The sequence below is a fragment of the Argopecten irradians genome, chromosome 2 (assembly GCF_041381155.1).
Source record: "Argopecten irradians isolate NY chromosome 2, Ai_NY, whole genome shotgun sequence".
Taxonomy (NCBI): domain Eukaryota; kingdom Metazoa; phylum Mollusca; class Bivalvia; order Pectinida; family Pectinidae; genus Argopecten; species Argopecten irradians.
In genome coordinates, this window is record NC_091135.1 from 16,519,545 (window position 1) to 16,540,487 (window position 20,943).

General features: G+C 35.6%; 1 protein-coding gene across 8 annotated transcripts in view; it reads right to left on the minus strand.

Annotated features, from left to right (window-relative positions):
- The window catches only part of LOC138314620 (SRC kinase signaling inhibitor 1-like), a 166,842-nt gene that overhangs the window by 101,832 nt on the left and 44,067 nt on the right, over positions 1–20,943 (minus strand). The window contains exon 1 of one of the 8 annotated variants that reach the window (XM_069255044.1): positions 7,689–7,963. The exons of the other annotated variants lie outside the window; for them this stretch is intronic. Coding sequence (XP_069111145.1) covers positions 7,689–7,761 — 73 coding nt within the window. The 5' untranslated portion in view covers positions 7,762–7,963. Of the gene's footprint in view, positions 1–7,688; positions 7,964–20,943 lie in introns of those variants that run through there. 8 annotated transcript variants of the gene reach the window in all.

Below are 20,943 nucleotides of genomic sequence, written 5' to 3' on the forward strand. Positions count from 1 at the left end.
CTAGATACAGTAGGAATTAGGTACAAAGGGTACTAGATACAGTAGGAATTAGATACAAAGGGTGCTAGATACAGTAGGAATTAGGTACAAAGGGTGCTAGATACAGTAGGAATTAGGTACCAAGGGTACTAGATACAGTAGGAATTAGGTACAAAGGGTACTAGATACAGTAGGAATTAGGTACAAAGGGTACTAGATACAGTAGGAATATAGGTACAAAGGGTGCTAGATACAGTAGGAATTAGGTACAAAGGGTACTAGATACAGTAGGAATTAGATACAAAGGGTACTAGATACAGTAGGAATTAGGTACAAAGGGTGCTAGATACAGTAGGAATTAGGTACAAAGGGTACTAGATACAGTAGGAATTAGGTACCAAGGGTACTAGATACAGTAGGAATTAGGTACCAAGGGTACTAGATACAGTAGGAATTAGGTACAAAGGGTACTAGATACAGTAGGAATTAGATACAAAGGGTACTAGATACAGTAGGAATTAGATAACAAAGGGTACTAGATACAGTAGGAATTAGGTACAAAGGGTACTAGATACAGTAGGAATTAGATACAAAGGGTACTAGATACAGTAGGAATTAGATACAAAGGGTGCTAGATACAGTAGGAATTAGATACAAAGGGTACTAGATACAGTAGGAATTAGGATACAAAGGGTACTAGATACAGTAGGAATTAGGTACAAAGGGTGCTAGATACAGTAGGAATTAGGTACAAAGGGTACTAGATACAGTAGGAATTAGGTACAAAGGGTACTAGATACAGTAGGAATTAGGTACAAAGGGTACTAGATACAGTAGGAATTAGATACAAAGGGTACTAGATACAGTAGGAATTAGATACAAAGGGTGCTAGATACAGTAGGAATTAGGTACAAAGGGTACTAGATACAGTAGGAATTAGATACAAAGGGTACTAGATACAGTAGGAATTAGGTACAAAGGGTACTAGATACAGTAGGAATTAGATACAAAGGGTACTAGATACAGTAGGAATTAGATACAAAGGGTACTAGATACAGTAGGAATTAGGTACAAAGGGTACTAGATACAGTAGGAATTAGATACAAAGGGTACTAGATACAGTAGGAATTAGATACAAAGGGTACTAGATACAGTAGGAATTAGATACAAAGGGTACTAGATACAGTAGGAATTAGATACAAAGGGTGCTAGATACAGTAGGAATTAGATACAAAGGGTACTAGATATAGTAGGAATTAGATACAAAGGGTACTAGATACAGTAGGAATTAGATACAAAGGGTACTAGATACAGTAGGAATTAGATACAAAGGGTACTAGATACAGTAGGAATTAGATACAAAGGGTGCTAGATACAGTAGGAATTAGATACAAAGGGTGCTAGATACAGTAGGAATTAGGTACAAAGGGTACTAGATACAGTAGGAATTAGATACAAAGGGTACTAGATACAGTAGGAATTAGATACAAAGGGTACTAGATACAGTAGGAATTAGATACAAAGGGTACTAGATACAGTAGGAATTAGGTACAAAGGGTGCTAGATACAGTAGGAATTAGATACAAAGGGTACTAGATACAGTAGGAATTAGATACAAAGGGTAGATACAGTAGGAATTAGTACAGTAGAATTAGGGTACTAGATACAGTAGGAATTATGGTACAAAGGGTGCTAGATACAGTAGGAATTATAGGTACAAAGGGTGCTAGATACAGTAGGAATTAGGTACAAAGGGTACTAGATACAGTAGGAATTAGGTACAAAGGGTACTAGATACAGTAGGAATTAGGTACAAAGGGTGCTAGATACAGTAGGAATTAGGTACAAAGGGTGCTAGATACAGTAGGAATTAAGGTACAAAGGGTGCTAGATACAGTAGGAATTAGGTACAAAGGGTGCTAGATACAGTAGGAATTAGGTACAAAGGGTGCTAGATACAGTAGGAATTAGGTACAAAGGGTGCTAGATACAGTAGGAATTAGATACAAAGGGTGCTAGATACAGTAGGAATTAGGTACAAAGGGTACTAGATACAGTAGGAATTAGGTACAAAGGGTGCTAGATACAGTAGGATTATACAAAGGGTACTAGATACAGTAGGAATTAGATACAAAGGGTACTAGATACAGTAGGAATTAGATACAAAGGGTACTAGATACAGTAGGAATTAGATACAAAGGGTGCTAGATACAGTAGGAATTAGATACAAAGGGTGCTAGATACAGTAGGAATTAGATACAAAGGGTACTAGATACAGTAGGAATTAGATACAAAGGGTGCTAGATACAGTAGGGATTAGTAGGTACAAAGGGTACTAGATACAGTAGGAATTAGATACAAAGGGTACTAGATACAGTAGGAATTAGATACAAAGGGTACTAGATACAGTAGGAATTAGATACAAAGGGTACTAGATACAGTAGGAATTAGTACAAAGGGTACTAGATACAGTAGGAATTAGATACAAAGGGTACTAGATACAGTAGGAATTAGGTACAAAGGGTGCTAGATACAGTAGGAATTAGATACAAAGGGTACTAGATACAGTAGGAATTAGATACAAAGGGTACTAGATACAGTAGGAATTAGATACAAAGGGTACTAGATACAGTAGGAATTAGATACAAAGGGTACTAGATACAGTAGGAATTAGATACAAAGGGTACTAGATACAGTAGGAATTAGATACAAAGGGTGCTAGATACAGTAGGAATTAGATACAAAGGGTACTAGATACAGTAGGAATTAGATACAAAGGGTACTAGATACAGTAGGAATTAGATACAAAGGGTACTAGATACAGTAGGAATTAGATACAAAGGGTCTAGATACAGTAGGAATTAGATACAAAGGGTACTAGATACAGTAGGAATTAGATACAAAGGGTACTAGATATAGTAGGAATTAGATACAAAGGGTACTAGATACAGTAGGAATTAGATACAAAGGGTACTAGATACAGTAGGAATTAGATACAAAGGGTACTAGATACAGTAGGAATTAGATACAAAGGGTACTAGATACAGTAGGAATTAGATACAAAGGGTACTAGATACAGTAGGAATTAGATACAAAGGGTACTAGATACAGTAGGAATTAGATACAAAGGGTACTAGATACAGTAGGAATTAGATACAAAGGGTACTAGATACAGTAGGAATTAGATACAAAGGGTACTAGATACAGTAGGAATTAGATACAAAGGGTACTAGATACAGTAGGAATTAGATACAAAGGGTACTAGATACAGTAGGAATTAGATACAAAGGGTACTAGATACAGTAGGAATTAGATACAAAGGGTACTAGATATAGTAGGAATTAGATACAAAGGGTACTAGATACAGTAGGAATTAGATACAAAGGGTACTAGATACAGTAGGAATTAGGTACAAAGGGTACTAGATACAGTAGGAATTAGATACAAAGGGTACTAGATACAGTAGGAATTAGATACAAAGGGTACTAGATACAGTAGGAATTAGGTACAAAGGGTACTAGATACAGTAGGAATTAGATACAAAGGGTACTAGATACAGTAGGAATTAGATACAAAGGGTGCTAGATACAGTAGGAATTAGATACAAAGGGTACTAGATACAGTAGGAATTAGATACAAAGGGTACTAGATACAGTAGGAATTAGATACAAAGGGTACTAGATACAGTAGGAATTAGATACAAAGGGTACTAGATACAGTAGGAATTAGATACAAAGGGTACTAGATACAGTAGGAATTAGGTACAAAGGGTGCTAGATACAGTAGGAATTAGGTACAAAGGGTGCTAGATACAGTAGGAATTAGGTTACAAAGGGTACTAGATACAGTAGGAATTAGATACAAAGGGTACTAGATACAGTAGGAATTAGATACAAAGGGTACTAGATACAGTAGGAATTAGATACAAAGGGTACTAGATACAGTAGGAATTAGATACAAAGGGTACTAGATACAGTAGGAATTAGATACAAAGGGTACTAGATACAGTAGGAATTAGATACAAAGGGTAGATACAGTAGGAATTAGATACAAAGGGTGCTAGATACAGTAGGAATTAGGTACAAAGGGTGCTAGATACAGTAGGAATTAGATACAAAGGGTGCTAGATACAGTAGGAATTAGATACAAAGGGTACTAGATACAGTAGGAATTAGATACAAAGGGTGCTAGATACAGTAGGAATTAGATACAAAGGGTACTAGATACAGTAGGAATTAGATACAAAGGGTACTAGATACAGTAGGAATTAGATACAAAGGGTACTAGATACAGTAGGAATTAGATACAAAGGGTACTAGATACAGTAGGAATTAGATACAAAGGGTGCTAGATACAGTAGGAATTAGATACAAAGGGTACTAGATACAGTAGGAATTAGATACAAAGGGTACTAGATACAGTAGGGAATTAGATACAAAGGGTACTAGATACAGTAGGAATTAGATACAAAGGGTGCTAGATACAGTAGGAATTAGATACAAAGGGTACTAGATACAGTAGGAATTAGATACAAAGGGTACTAGATACAGTAGGAATTAGATACAAAGGGTGCTAGATACAGTAGGAATTAGATACAAAGGGTAAGGGTAAATAGATACAAAGTAGGAATTAGATACAAAGGGTACTAGATACAGTAGGAATTAGATACAAAGGGTACTAGATACAGTAGGAATTAGATACAAAGGGTACTAGATACAGTAGGAATTAGGTACAAAGGGTACTAGATACAGTAGGAATTAGATACAAAGGGTACTAGATACAGTAGGAATTAGATACAAAGGGTACTAGATACAGTAGGAATTAGATACAAAGGGTGCTAGATACAGTAGGAATTAGATACAAAGGGTACTAGATACAGTAGGAATTAGATACAAAGGGTGCTAGATACAGTAGGGATTATAGGTACAAAGGGTGCTAGATACAGTAGGAATTAGATACAAAGGGTGCTAGATACAGTAGGAATTAGATACAAAGGGTACTAGATACAGTAGGAATTAGATACAAAGGGTACTAGATACAGTAGGAATTAGATACAAAGGGTACTAGATACAGTAGGAATTAGATACAAAGGGTACTAGATACAGTAGGAATTAGGTACAAAGGGTGCTAGATACAGTAGGAATTAGGTACAAAGGGTACTAGATACAGTAGGAATTAGATACAAAGGGTACTAGATATAGTAGGAATTAGATACAAAGGGTGCTAAAAACAATAGGAATTAGATACAAAGGGTGCTAGATACAGTAGGAATTAGATACAAAGGGTGCTAGATACAGTAGGAATTAGTAGGTACAAAGGGTGCTAGATACAGTAGGAATTATAGGTACAAAGGGTGCTAGATACAGTAGGAATTAGGTACAAAGGGTGCTAGATACAGTAGGAATTTAGGTACAAAGGGTGCTAGATACAGTAGGAATTATTAGGTACAAATAGGTACAAGCTAGATACAGTAGGAATTAGGTACAAAGGGTGTCTAGATACAGTAGGAATTTAGGTACAAAGGGTGCTAGATACAGTAGGAATTAGGTACAAAGGGTGCTAGATACAGTAGGAATTAGGTACAAAGGGTGCTAGATACAGTAGGAATTAGGTACAAAGGGTGATACAGTAGGAATTAGGTACAAAGGGTGCTAGATACAGTAGAAATTAGGTACAAAGGGTGCTAGATACAGTAGGAATTAGGTACAAAGGGTGCTAGATACAGTAGGAATTAGGTTACAAAGGGTGCTAGAGATACTGGTCAAAATAATGAAGACTATACAAAGGGTGCAAACAGTAAGGCAAAATAATGAATTAGGTACAAACTCTCTCTGTTGTCAAACATGTTATATATTACTTCAATAGATCCAGCTGTAAAATGTCATATATATGAGGGCTATGATAAGTTAGATTTCAGATGAACAAGTGAGTGATTCAATTTTCGGTGGAAACAAAGATTTCAGATGAACAAGTGAGTGATTCAATTTTCGGTGGAAACAAAATCTCAAGAAGTTAGTCTTAAAAAATAACTGAGTTATCAGTCTTGGACAGGAATTTTGTCAGCAAGCTTGAGCAGAAAACTGAATAAGATGATAAAGTCTTGAGCTGCAATTGCCTGAGTAGTTTGGACATAAATAATACTACGGACAATCTTGAGCAAAGCTCGGAGTCTACAAGGAAAAAAGAGGTAGTCAGTCCACAAGCTGACATACAAAACTAGTTTCCTTCTCTCCGACAAATTCATCAAGATGTCTGTCAAGAATTCTGTGGACCAAAATACCATCTACTGACTACTTACACAAGGGAGTTACTACAGACTCTAGTACAGTTAGTTACCATGGCAACCACTGATGCCAGGACCAATCAGACCTAATCATTCCTGACATGGCATCACTTTGGTTGATAAGCGACACCATCACGTCTGCCATGGAATAGTTACATTGATAAGTGTTTGTTACAGAACTGTATGATACTATCAGGGAAGGAACTCTTTTAGTCTTCTGTCTCAAGCACAAAAAGCCAACAGCACAAAAACCAAATATAAAGTAGGACATTGAAAGTTCGTCAATTTCTAGGTCATTGATTTTCATTTCCATCATATTCAGTCTTTTATTTTAGTTTACCTGATACTGTTCCACTATAGAAGTTGAAAATAAAGATTGTTGGATGAATAAAATACAAAAAATATGGACAAATACATGTAACCATCACAACGACTAATAAGTTACTTTACAATCAGAAGTCTGTTTTAACTCATGCTACCAAAGTCTTTCACCAGTTATGTATTAGCTAGCTAATTTTCACTTAGTGAAATGTCTGTGTGTTTATTTACCTAGACAGGAAACCCTAAAGGCTATTAGTAGAATTACTTTAATAATGGCATTATAAACTGATTCTAAAAGTGATAAGTTTCAAGTTTACCTTTTAAGTGAAACTCTCGCTCTGTACCTTGGTTTTACATTAAAATGAGGATCATCCATGGTAATATAGTAGGTATATAATTAAGGTAGACTGTTCATTGATTAAGTTGTAACAGGTTTCTGTAGTTAATGGTCCATGTCAACATTTACACCTCCACACAGTTAAACTATACTAGTAATATACCTTATTACATATAACTGTCTGAACCAGGGCTCACTACATCTCCAGTGAGAGAGAAACCCTTGGTTTAGTTTAACAGGGTCATGTTGAAGAGAGTCAGAGCACCCAGAGGAAAAGCTGTGACCTATGATGACCAGGCGATCAGTATGGTGACCTGGCCCCGATTTCTTGAAACAAACTTAAGAAAAAAACTGACTTAAGTCAAAAATATTCATATAAGTTATATAAGGTAAAAAACTTAAGTTTTGACTTAAGTCTGAACTTTTGTGTTGAGAAATCAAGCCTGATCCTCAAATTTTACCATTCAGAGAGTTATAAAAGGACATGGTAGAATGGCAGATTCTTGTTGCCCATCACTAATATATATATTCTGATCAAATCTTAATTTCTACAGGCAACTGTCAAAATATTACTTCACCATATAACGTCTCTACACCGACATCTATTTAAAACCATACCCTCTCCATTACATCAGCCTCATTACACTGACATCCATTAAAAGATATGGTATCATTGACATCATGTGACCATCAAACAATTATTGTGATGATAATACAGGCTGTGCTAAATGATTACTTTGTTATGTAAATAATATAAAGCTTTGTTACCTTTTTTAATGATGTATTTTTCCATGTTGAGTTTTTCTTGATGGATTTCACGGCTAACATCCAGGTTAAACATACAGGACACAGCTAAGATAACTGGTACACGTTTTTATAATTGAATCAGATCATTATCACTGCTAAATATCCAGGTGAGAATTTTACAGGTGAAACAATAACTCCAGATATCAACAAATAAACATTATAAGTCCAGGTAAGAATTCATCACAATATCACACACATAGAAGGATTGGATAAAACATTTTAGACTTCCACGATCAACACATTTCAATTTTTAATTCAGGTAAGAATTTGAACTAATCCTGTTGGTGCACATCCTGTTTTTATGTTATACAGGTGAGAATTTCACACAGGTATTCTATCAAACAGCAATCAGAATGACGTTAGGTATATCCAGGTATGTATTGGTGTAGCGTGCTGATAACGAGCGTTATACCTGTACGTGTGTACCCTCCTATGTGTCAGCTGGCCCAGTAGCTGTATATCCCCCCTCAGTAACAGATGTACACCACACAATAGGTAACATCAGTGTACACAATGTCTATTGGACCTCTCACACTTCATTAGCTAGATCAACTCTATAGCTGTTATACTATACACACAGAAGATTTATGGACTGTGAACCCAGCCGGGGTCAAGTCATAGGGTCAAATAGGGTCAACATAAAAACTATAGATACTTTAAATCTATATTGATCTGTTGGAAAAAACCACATATGTTAAATGTGACAAGTCGAGGTCATAAAGTTTTATAACTATAATATTATATATCACCATTTATTGACTGTTAAAAGTTGTATGTCATGATCACATGCTTTAAGGGTTAAAAGGTCAAATATGCATAGTCATTATAGTTGAGAAGACCTCAGCTTCTTCATGCAGTGATCATAAAAATTTTAAACTCTTAGGAGATAAAAAATACTTTCTATTCTGGTGTTCATTCAGACAATTAACATGCGAGATCCCATCAAGGCACATTTGTCAGATAGAAGGTCAGTCAATTTTTTTGACTCCTTTGCCTCAGGATTCATGAGTTCAAGTTAACTCCCATTGTTATCTGAATACAGTTTTATTTCATTCCAACATGAAGTGAGTTTCCTTCAATAAGAAACAGGTTAATATAATTATATAGCTTTAATAAATTGATACAAAGCAGAAAGGTCAAATAAGAATCATGGGATATGATCATTATAAATGACTGTAATAGATACGGCCACAACCGGTATATACAGTCTAATCACAGGTTAAAATCCAAAGTCAAGTTTTCATTTTATAAGTAAAGTGTGGAAACAAGTTTTCGACTACATGATCAGACAGAACAGTCTCCTTCCAGAAAGTTACCTTAAGCATCACTGAAAGCCAATGGAAAGCAAGTGTGATGTCTGAATAGTTAACCCGAGTTTCAATCACAACATCACAAAGATCTAAGAGAATCTGGAGGTAAAAGTTAGGAAGCTTTCCAACAGGACCGTGTGGAACACAAGGAAGGGTCAAACATCAATGTCTGTTGGTGAAGTAATGAGGATGGTCTTCACATATCACTCTAATTGTCTACATACAATGATATTGTGCACATCTAAATGCTGAAGAAAGCATGAATTCTTTATTAGACATAAAACAGCACTGGAGCCAAAAATCACACAATTAATTTATTACACCTTTTTAAAAAAAATTCTGCTTAATTTGAACAAACACTACACTTTGAAGAACAGATGAAGGAATAACATTATTGCCATCAACTTTTTTAAGCCTCATACAGTGATGTTTTATGAAATATCAGACAATGTAGCTGACAAGTGAACGTAAACTAACACTATAGACATATAGCACATCAACAAATCATTTTTACCTTTTACCATAGCTCATAATGATAGGCCTAATATCAAGTCAGCCACTATTTAGTTATAGACATAATTGTACGAGATTCAAATAAACAAGTGGATAGCCTTTGGTAAGCTTTAGACATAATTGTACGAGATTCAAATAAACAAGTGGATAGCCTTTGGTAAGCTTTAGACATAATTGTACGAGATTCAAATAAACAAGTGGATAGCCTTTGGTAAGCTACGTATAAGCTTAGGTCATTTACTTAACAAAACTAGTGGTTGCTTTATGGCGTGGAACCGTGGTGGATATCACAACAACATATTACCACAAGCTATCCACCTCTGGGTAGCAGGTGCAAATCCCATGTTGAACAGTTGGTAGGTATTGACCACTGGTCTGTGGTGTTTTTCCAGGTACTCTGGTGGTGTGACTGGATACCAAGGGAGTCCCTGACCTGCTTTATCCTAATCTTGGGTCAATATTAAACAAATGACATAAAAACGCCTGGTTGTCCCCTTTACCCCTATCTAAGGCCTACCTTCAAAGCCAATAAGGTTTGGATAGTCCATCATTTCCTGTATAACAGATTACGATGGCTTACTCAAGCAGATAAAAAGTCCACACATTATTATACCAATGCATCTCAAACACCATTCATTTGGTCGTGGCGCAATACTGAAACATCCAATGTCTGTGATTATGTCTCCAAAGAAAAGTGACCAACATTTCCCATTTCTGATTATCTCAATCTTGAGTTATATGTATTAGACATTATATATTTCTAATTATTTTCAAGAAGAGATAATTAAAAATTTTCTTCTGAATTTCTTATAAGAAATGCTAACATTATGCAAAGTATTTTGTTACATAATAACTGATTAATGATTTTAGGTTGTTTTAATATTGATTCTTGATATCCATAGGGTCCAATGTGGTACAGACTCGTTAAATTACGGCTGATGTAAGGCTCAGAGAAAATTTATATCCCTGAAAAAATTCCTCTTTTACCAAAAGTCAGCTAGAAGGAAGATAAGGGTTTGTATCCCATCCATTCATACGTCAAACCTGATATAAACTTGCATTACCTAGGAATCAACAGTTTCTAAAAATACAACTTCACCTTCAAGAGAATTCCCTGTGTCATTTGGTTGATATCATCAGTAGTGTAGGTTTAAGTTGAAATGTCAGGAACAGACGAGATTGTGTCGCCTTATGAAGACACTGGGGATAAAAACTAAAGGTCACATCAGTGTCGTCAATATCACAAGGTGTAATTAACACCTGAGATGTCTAGTTCAATAGGATTTCCTTGTATTACAATGTAATAACTGTTACTTTTACTGCTGACGGAATGTTCAGCAGTGACATAAGTCTAATTACAAAGAGTTTTACATACCCACGAATCGTTCCAGAGTAAACTAGGGCTGGGGTATGGAAGGTTTCAATAGATGTTTACAGGAATATGGGGACCATTTATTGGAAGGGAAATGGAAATTTCCATCATTTTTTGGTGAGAGGAAGTGACTACACCATAAAAAGTAAAGGGCATTGTGTCATCTTAGAGTGCTTGGCCAGGCAGACTTTAGCTAACAAGTTTACATCTACATCAGAACTAAGGCAAATGGTCATACACTTGAAATCTAAATTACACTCACAACATCCTCAGACAAAATGACCTTTAACTTTCTTTAGAGTAATATATCTTAGTTAAGTTTGTCCAATATACTGTTTTTTTCACAATGTCTAGAACCTTGCCAACCTTTCAATGGAATGATTCTCATTGTCATCGATTATATTAATTCATAAAAAAGACATCAAGAATTGCTTTCATTGACCTTTATCTTAGAACATTTTTGTTTTCTTTTTACTTATCACCAGAAATCAGAATCATGTAGTGACATGTATCATTTGATCATAATACTTACTAGTCACATGGATTCTAATATATTTAAGGATGTACTCCTCTGAGAAGTCAAAATTTTCTTGTATTAAACTTTTTTTCTCATATAGATTTTTGGAAAGAGGAGTTCATACCATGAAAGAAAATGAAAGAAAAAACATATGTCCGTGTGCTCGTTTTTGAGCTACTGTCACTGAAAGATACCTAGTTGACAAAATATTGGATTTTATAGGAATTTTGCCATTTTGACCATATACACAAGATATTAAAGCCATAATTTCCTAATGAGGTGTTTGATATGTATTTATGTTTGTAGAATTTATTTTCCAGTAGTTTTCTTTTAAAATATACCAGTTTTGATCAAAAAGACTAATATTTTTTCTCAGAATAACAAGATATGCTACCCCTACCCCTTAATTTTGAGCTACAAAATGCACCATTTTCAGCCATTTTTGCCAAATCAAACCCTTTATAGAAAAAGTTCTGGTATTAAACTTTTGTTAATATTTTGCATATCAATAGGAAAAGGGTTGTTCTTTCAGAATCAGGCAGAAAAATGGGGGGTCCGTGTGCTTACTTTTTTGCCCTACTTGAATATTTGTTATTTTTCAGTATTTTAGAGTATAAAATAAAAGTGCTCAAATTACCATTAAATGTAAAAATAAAGTGAAAACAGTGAATCATTTCATACATTAATGCTCAATATTTTAATTAGCACGAACCAAGTAAAGATTTACAGCAAAAATTAGCTCAATACAGCTAACAAGAGGCCCATGGGCCTTAACGGTCATCTGACTCATGGCACAAAACAACAAAGTCACAGTATAAAGTATTGGTTAACGATTAATATAAACAATACAAGAACTCCTTAGTTGAATATGTAAGTTTCTGAAAAAGGTAAATGTCATTTGTTGAACAAACTTGGTAGCCCTTCATCCTAATATGGTCGAAACCCATTCAAGGATTAATATAAGGAGGAGTCAGATTTAAATGCCAAATTTCAGCAAAGCTCCCATTTTGGACCTCGGCCATACTATCCCCATGGGTCTTACCTTGGTCCTTTATAAAATATAATTGTCCTTACCTAAAGTTCCCCCTTCTGAATCAATTAAAACCCCTATAGACCAATTTTCATTCAGGTCGGAGACTGAAACCTTAAAACAGGAAGTGGGCCAGCGGCCATCTTGGAATAACAAAATCTTTACGAAAATGTTTGCATGTTGTTCGGGCATCAATTAAAACCCCTATAGACCAATTTTCATTGAGATCGGAGACTGAAACCTTAAAATAGGAAGTGGGCCAGTGGCCATCTTGGAATACCAAAATCTTTACGAAAATGTTTGCATGGTATTCGGCATCAATTAAAACCCCTATAGACCAATTTTCATTGAGATCGGAGACTAAAACCTTAAAACAGGAATAGTGGGCCAGCGACCATCTTGGAATATATTGATTTTATCAATAAAAAGTCAAACCTGTCAACAACCGTCTTTACCATGTTGTTCGGCATCATTAAAACCCCTATAGACCAACAATCGGAGACTGAAAAAAGTGGCCAGCTAAAATTAAGAAAATTTGCCCTTTTGGGGCCCCACCCCACGTTATAGCCAAGTGGTTTTTATACACAGGTTCAATTGTGTTGAAATTGACCTTTTGGAACCCCAAGAAAATGGCCTTATTATGCAGGTGGTCTTTATAAAGAGGTGGTCACTATGGCAAGTTAAACTATTACTATAAAGATACATAGAGGTGATCTCATTTCAATAGAACTTATTGCATTTTCTTTTTTCAGAAATGAAATCATACATTAAACATGCTGTAACAAGTCAACTAGGATGTAATAAATTCATGAAAGCAGGCACAATCTGCCATTCAGTGATGGAATTTTTTTTTTATAATTTGCTTGAGTTGTAAAAATTTATAAATCTCTGCACAGCTAATTAAACTATAACCTTTGTTTGCAGATAGTCTACAATCAATAACATACCCACATCAAAAGACCCCCATGTATTTTGTCAAATCCTTTCTGTATTGAATCATTTCAATAGAATTTATGAGACAGTAAATGTTCCCCTAGATTATGCTTCCTCATCCAATACCTTAATTTACAAACTGCTCTGAAGATCGAATTCTGCAGCTGGTATTTTTCAGGACCACACTTCATAAAGATTTGATTGAGCACAACGTTTATATACTGAATTGATATTTTGATCGCTGTAAGATTGTTACTTTCCTGTTCTGAATTGTAAGTTAGCAGTGACGACAGGGTGCAATAAAAATCAGCGGAAATGTTAATTGACAATTAAGCTAAACCCTGCAATATAACCTGAATAAAACGCTTCAAGTTATGAATATGGTTTTATTTTCCAATCAATGCAATAGCTTTTTCACACCATCAAAGGACCAAATTGTGTAGCAGCAAATAAGCTTTCAACTTTAAACAACATCTTATTTCATTCTTAATCAAAGAATATCACTGTGAAATATATTGTCTCCAACAAGCATTGTTTCACCAGCTAGCTCTCATAAATTGAAGAAGAAATCTTTCCTTAAACTTCTGGACCATGAAGTTTCACAAACATGCCTTAATGTTAAGGAATTTCTTAATTCAAAATACTCCATATAAAAGCATTACATGTATTTGAATTACATTTTCTAAGGAAGCCTCTATAGTTTCTGTGATGCTTTTCTGTTGGGAATTTTAAGTTACAGAATGTTCGAGGGAATGTTTGTGAAGCTGAGCCTTGGACTCAGTCATTTTGTCTCCATGTCTTATTTACACAAGTACCATTGATTCCTTATGAAGCCAGGTTCATCACTTGTGTATATGGTATCCCTCCATCAGGACCCAGCTGATTCCACAGACTACTCTAGTCCTAAAGCCTGCCAAGTCTACTGCTAACCTGTGTTTATATTGATACTACAATACCATGATGCCATTTGATTCCCAAACACGAGAAGCGCCTGCTATTACAGTAAGCCAGAGGGGGAGAATGGTTTTGTGATATAAAACACAAATGAAATGCACTATCAAAGCCCCAGGTTTTCTCATAACTAGAGCAGCTATGTTAATCAATAGATAACAAAAGTACCATCATGATTTACAATCAATAAAATATATACAAAATTGTGTTTGTGTTACAAACAACATACAAATAATCATTACTATCTAGATACAGCAAGCATGTCGGAATTGGTCATGTGACTCCCTTTGATGGTAATTTGTCATGTGATATATGATTTGATATTTGAGGTCATGTGACTCCAGAGTATGATGTTAGAATTAATCAGGAGCACTACTATACAGAACAGCCACAGACAGTGGATGTAGTACATTTGTCTGCTTTCATCCAAGAGAATTGATGTTATGAATGGCTCATCAATCCGTTCACCATGAAACCATTAACTCAGAAATAGCTGATCAGCCACCAAGCTCAATCTGTTTCTAGTTTACTATGTTAGTAAATATAGCTAATCTAATATCTGTATAACATAAAGAGCACATGTCATCCAGCTTTATTTTCCCTTAAGGGTGCATGCATCATACACCATTTGATCATTCACTAGAAATTACTAGAGTTCCCTCCCCTATACATTATATAAGATACTCAATAACAAACAGATGAGATGATGTTTGAGGAGTAGGATAAGTAACCTATAAGCTAGTGGTTACTCTTACTTTACCCTTTTGTTAACACTTTAGAGACCAGTTAATGTCCAGCACTCCAGACTATGGAATCAATAATATGGTAAATATTCTAGAGAATATAACACCATAGCATAATCCATCTGTCCCATATGACCATCGGCTCCAACTAATATGGCCATGGCTTGTGTTGGGAGACTTTATTGTCCCTTCTGACCACAGCAACCCTAACTGATACTGACCCTGGCTTGTGTTTGGAAACTTTGTCCCATCTGACCACAACCCTAAGTGATACTGACCATAGCTTGAATGCTTATGTTACCTGGAGACTTATCCTGTCCCAACTGACTGTCTTAGATGACCATCTAACCAACTGGTTTGTGTGACCATCTGAGCAGCAGCCCTGACCAAGGGCTGTAGACATTGATCCTCCGAGACAAATTAATAGAAACTCACACCCAGGCCTGAGTGATATCTGTACCAATTAGTTTTATTATGTGATCAGTCACTGTCCAGTCCACACTCCATAACTGTAACATCTGTAGTTACTGTGTGGTCAGTCACTGTCCAGTCCACACTCCATAACTGTAACATCTGTGGTCACTATGTGGTCAGTCACTGTCCAGTCCACACTCCATAACTGTAACATCTGTGGTCACCTTGTGGTCAGTCACTGTCCAGTCCACACTCCATAACTGTAACATATGTGGTCACTGTGTGGTCAGTCACTGTCCAGTCCACACTCCATAACTGTAACATCTGTGGTCACTGTGTGGTCAGTCACTGTCCAGTCCACACTCCATAACTGTAACATCTGTGGTCACTGTGTGGTCAGTCACTGTCCAGTCCACACTCCATAACTGTAGCATCTGTGGTCACTGTCCATAACAGTAACATATCTGTGGTCACTGTATGGTCAGTCACTTTGTTACTAAGTGGTCAGTCACTGTCCAGTCCACACTCCATAACTGTAACATCTGTGGTCACTGTGTGGTCAGTCACTTTGTTACTAAGTGGTCAGTCACTGTGTGGTCAGTCACCATAACATTTGTGGTTACTGTACGGTCAGTCACTGTATGGTCACTATTTATTCCTGTCTGCTGTACTAGGTAAGACTTATCTTTGGCCTGTACATTACATGACCAGTGGCTATGACAGTATCAATACTTATTCCTTGTCACAGCAGCGCCAGACGCTAATCTGGACAACTTTATCCCCATGTAATCGTTTTTACATCTCTACAAAAAATCATAATGAAAAAACTCAGGATATCTTAACAATAACATACCTATAATTTTAATTAGCTTGAGAAATTGTGAACAATGTGTTTACATTAACCTAACCGATAAAAACATTTGAGACAAAGTGATTTTGTGAGTGACAAATCCGATTAGCATTTACTGTCTATAGGCCTCATAAAACATTAATCATGTCCTGTTTAATGGTAAGAAAGGTTTTAAACGTCAAATGAAAACCATACGACTTGCCAATAATGTTTTGAGATAAAGATGAATTCACGCTTAGATCAACCAATATCTGCTGTTCGTGCATGTCTGGCTGTTTAAAAGCTGTCTGCTGCTACATACATATATTGATGGGTACATTTATTGAATTATCTATGGGTATGTATCCTCAATGGTACAAAATGATGAGAAACATGTATACAGCACAAACTCCATTACTATCCTAAAGTCTGTTACATACTGTAAGGCCAAGGAAACATTATGTTAAACATCACAACTGGAGATTTGTTATATAAAGGCGAGACAAAGTTGCGTTCAGTTAGTCACAGAATGTAAGGCCAAGGCAATAATGTATGTTGTGTTCATAGGTTAGAACAACATTGAAAGGTCAACGCAATGTCATGTTATGAGTTTCTAACATCACTGTAAGGTCAAGACAATGTCATGTTCAGTCTCTAAAAACACTGTAAGGCCAAGACAATGTCATGTTCAGTGTCTATAACAACAATGTAAGGCCAAGGCAATGTCATGTTCAGTCTCTCACAACACTGTAAAGTCAATGCAATGTCATATTCTGAGTTCCTAACATCACTTTAAGGCCAAGGCATTGACAAACAACACTGCAAGGTCAAGGCAATGTCATGTTTAGTCTATTACAACAATATAAGGTCAAAGCAATATCATGTTCAGAATCTCTAACAATAATATAAGGCCAAGGCAATGTCATGTTCGGAGTCTGTAACAACAATGTAAGGCCAAGGCAATGTCATGTTCGGAGTCTCTTACAACAATATAAGGCCAAGGCAATGTCATGTGTAGTCTATTACAACAATATAAGGTCAAAGCAATATCATGTTCAGAATCTCTAACAATAATATAAGGCCAAGGCAATGTCATGTTCGGAGTCTGTAACAACAATATAAGGCCAAGGCAATGTCATGTTCGGAGTCTCTTACAACAATATAAGGCCAAGGCAATGTCATGTGTAGTCTATTACAACAATATAAGGTCAAAGCAATATCATGTTCAGAATCTCTAACAATAATATAAGGCCAAGGCAATGTCATGTGTAGTCTATTACAATAATATAAGGCCAAGGCAATGTCATGTTCGGAGTCTGTAACAACAATATAAGGCCAAGGCAATGTCATGTTCGGAGTCTCTTACAACAATATAAGGCCAAGGCAATGCCATGTTCGGAGTAACGGAGTAATGCCAAAGCAATGTCATGTTCAGAGTCTCTAACAACATTATAAGGCTACAGCAATATCATGTTCAGACTAACATAGTAAGACCAAGACAATGTCATGTTCAGAGTCTCTAACAACACTGCAAGGCCAAGGCAAATCAGTAGACTTTTCAATAGAAAACAAATATTTTTTCTTCTTTAGTATAAAAACATATACCTTAATTATTTTTGCTCCAGTGACAGTTTAATAAAAGAATGTCATTGATACTATCCCTCCCTATCATATCCCAACTATGTATGAAACACACCCGTGGTTTGTTAGAGACAATAATTTAGTTATATTATCTGAGTATTGATTTTTGCAGTGGATCCTACACTTTTATGAGGAGAGAATGCGCTTTGACACACTTTACCAAGGAGGAATGCAGCACTCGGTAGTGGTGCAGCAGTGTGTTGATAGGTTAGACTCACTAAACTTATAAATATAGGAAATATACAAAACTCTACAACAAATAAAATAGAAAATCATGAAAAAAAAAATTCTTTTGAGTTTTTAGCTGTTACAGAAACATGCAGCCTCCACATTGTAATTCAATGAAAATTTAATGTCACTTCAATTTATGAAGAAAATTTTACAAAGATTATGTCTGTTAGAAAAGAATTTCATCAATTTACAAAATTTTACCACTACAAACAAGAAACCACATAATAGCATTGATAAAAGTGACAAAACAGTTATTTTATTGGCTTAGCCTTTAATTAACAAACATTCCTTGTTCAAGCAACACTAAGCTTTTTTTTAATGTCATAACTTCAAAAACATAAGTTACATTAAATTTCAATGAAATATTAAGCCAGCCATTTTTCGTGAATATTTCAAGCAACACTAAAGCTTTTTTTTTAATATAATAATTTCAAAACCATATAAATCACAGAAAATTTCAATGAAATATTGAGCATTTTTTGTGAATTTTCCTGAATACTTTAACCTCGATCGTACCTTAAGTATTTTTAATAAGTCCCTATAGTCTGCTTTGGAACCAACAACGAAATAAAAATTATATTTTCTCCAGGTTTCTTCCACAGTTTCGTTTCAAAAGTTTCTTTGTAAATGGGTAACTCAAGGATAGTAAAAGCTGTATTAACTTACAACGAAACTCTGATTTATGTCATCTCCTTGGTGTACTTGCAGACAATTCATTGAACATTTTAATATCCAGTGAAAACTAAGAAGAATATGTATTTTTAGTTCTTCAAAAAAGCAAAGGAGGGGTCCTCGCTAATATTAGAGGAATAGAGAGGGAAAATCTTAACAGGAAGTAAAACAAAAATATTTAAATCTTAAAAGAAATTTAGACAAAAATATTTAAAATCTGAACAGAAATGAAGAAAAAAATATTTACATACAGTACATTGACAGATGTTCATTTCTTTTCTTAATATTGACTGAAATATACAGGAACAAGTTGCCATTTTAAAGTTCAGATAAAGTACAGTAAAACTCTTCTATACTAGTCACGCTTACAACTAATTAATGGTTATAACATAGTAATTACTATTCCCTGTCAAAATTCCTATAAGATATATGACTATGTGTACATAACCATATATGATGAGGGGATTCCGTTGGTCCCCAGAGGTTCATTATAACTGTGTTGTACTGTACATTTTAAGACAAAAGTGTAATAATTCTTCTTCTTCGTTTTAAGATATATTTCTTTGGTTTAAAATTCTTAAAACTAATTCTAATTAACATCAGTAATGAAACTGAATACCTGTTTGAAATTTCTATCTATTTTTCTATTTTTATTGTAAAATGATCATGATGATTTAATTTATTCAGTTCAACCTCAATATAATGATGATTTTTTGTCTTAAAACTTTGTGCTTTTGTTAGAAAGCATATAATTTCATTGTTGTCTTCAAGCAACCATGTTTTGGCTGAGAAACAAAACTCAGAAGCCAAATGCATGAACAGATCCCAATGGAATTCTAAACAGAAAATCATGCATTACAAACAGAACAAATACATCAAACTTTCATTTCTCTCTAAATCATGATTATACTGAAAGACTTCCTTCTTCTATGTGGTTACTCTTAGCACTGCAGAAGAAAGGTACATGTACTTTTTTTTTTACTTCAACTCCTTAAATTAGTCATTATCATGATCAAATGACCATCAAACTGCGAGTGACAGGGGACTAATTACATCAAACATATCCATCCAGAAACATAACTGTTACATGCAATCTTTAGATTTTATGAGAAGATGTATAAAGTTAGGTACATTACTAGTGTAATTTAGTGCCATAACTTATCAAGAGGCCCAGAGTGCCTGTATCACTCCGATGGGAACTGGGAGGTGGGAATCTCAACAACATTGAACACAGAACCTAGGAACTGGGAGGCGAGAATCTCAACAACATTGAACACAGAACCTGGAAACTGAAATGGGAGGCGAGAATCTCAACAACATTGAACACAGAAGATGGGAATCTCAACAACAATGAACACAGAACAAATAAACTGGGAGATGGGAATCTCAACAACAATGAACACAGAACAAATGAACTGGGAGGTAGGAATCTCAACAACAGTGAACTTAGAACAAATGAACTGGGAGGTGGGAATCTTATCAACAATGAGCACAGAACATAGGAACTGGCAGGTGGGAATCTCAACAACAATGAACATAGAACATAGGAACTTGGAGATGGGAATCTCAACAAGAGTGAACACAGAACAAATGAACTGGGAGGTGGGAATCTCAACAACAGTGAACACAGAACAAATGAACTGGGAGATGGGAATCTCAACAACAGTGAACACAGAACGAATGAACTGGGAGGTGGGAATCTCAACAACAGTGAACACAGAACAAATGAACTGGGAGGTGGGAATCTCAACATTAATGAACACAGAACCTTGGAACTGGGGGGTGGGAATCTCAACAACAGTGAACACAGAACCTGGAAACTGGGAGGTGGGAATCTCAACAACAATGAACACAGAACATAGGAACTGGGAGGTGGGAATCTCAACAACAGTGAACACAGAACAAATTAACTGGGAGGTGGGAATCTCATCAACAATGAGCACAGAACATAGGAACGGGGAGATGAGAATCTCAACAAGAGTGAACACAGAACGAATGAACTGGGAGGTGGGAATCTCAACAACAGTGAACACAGAACGAATGAACTGGGATGTGGGAAT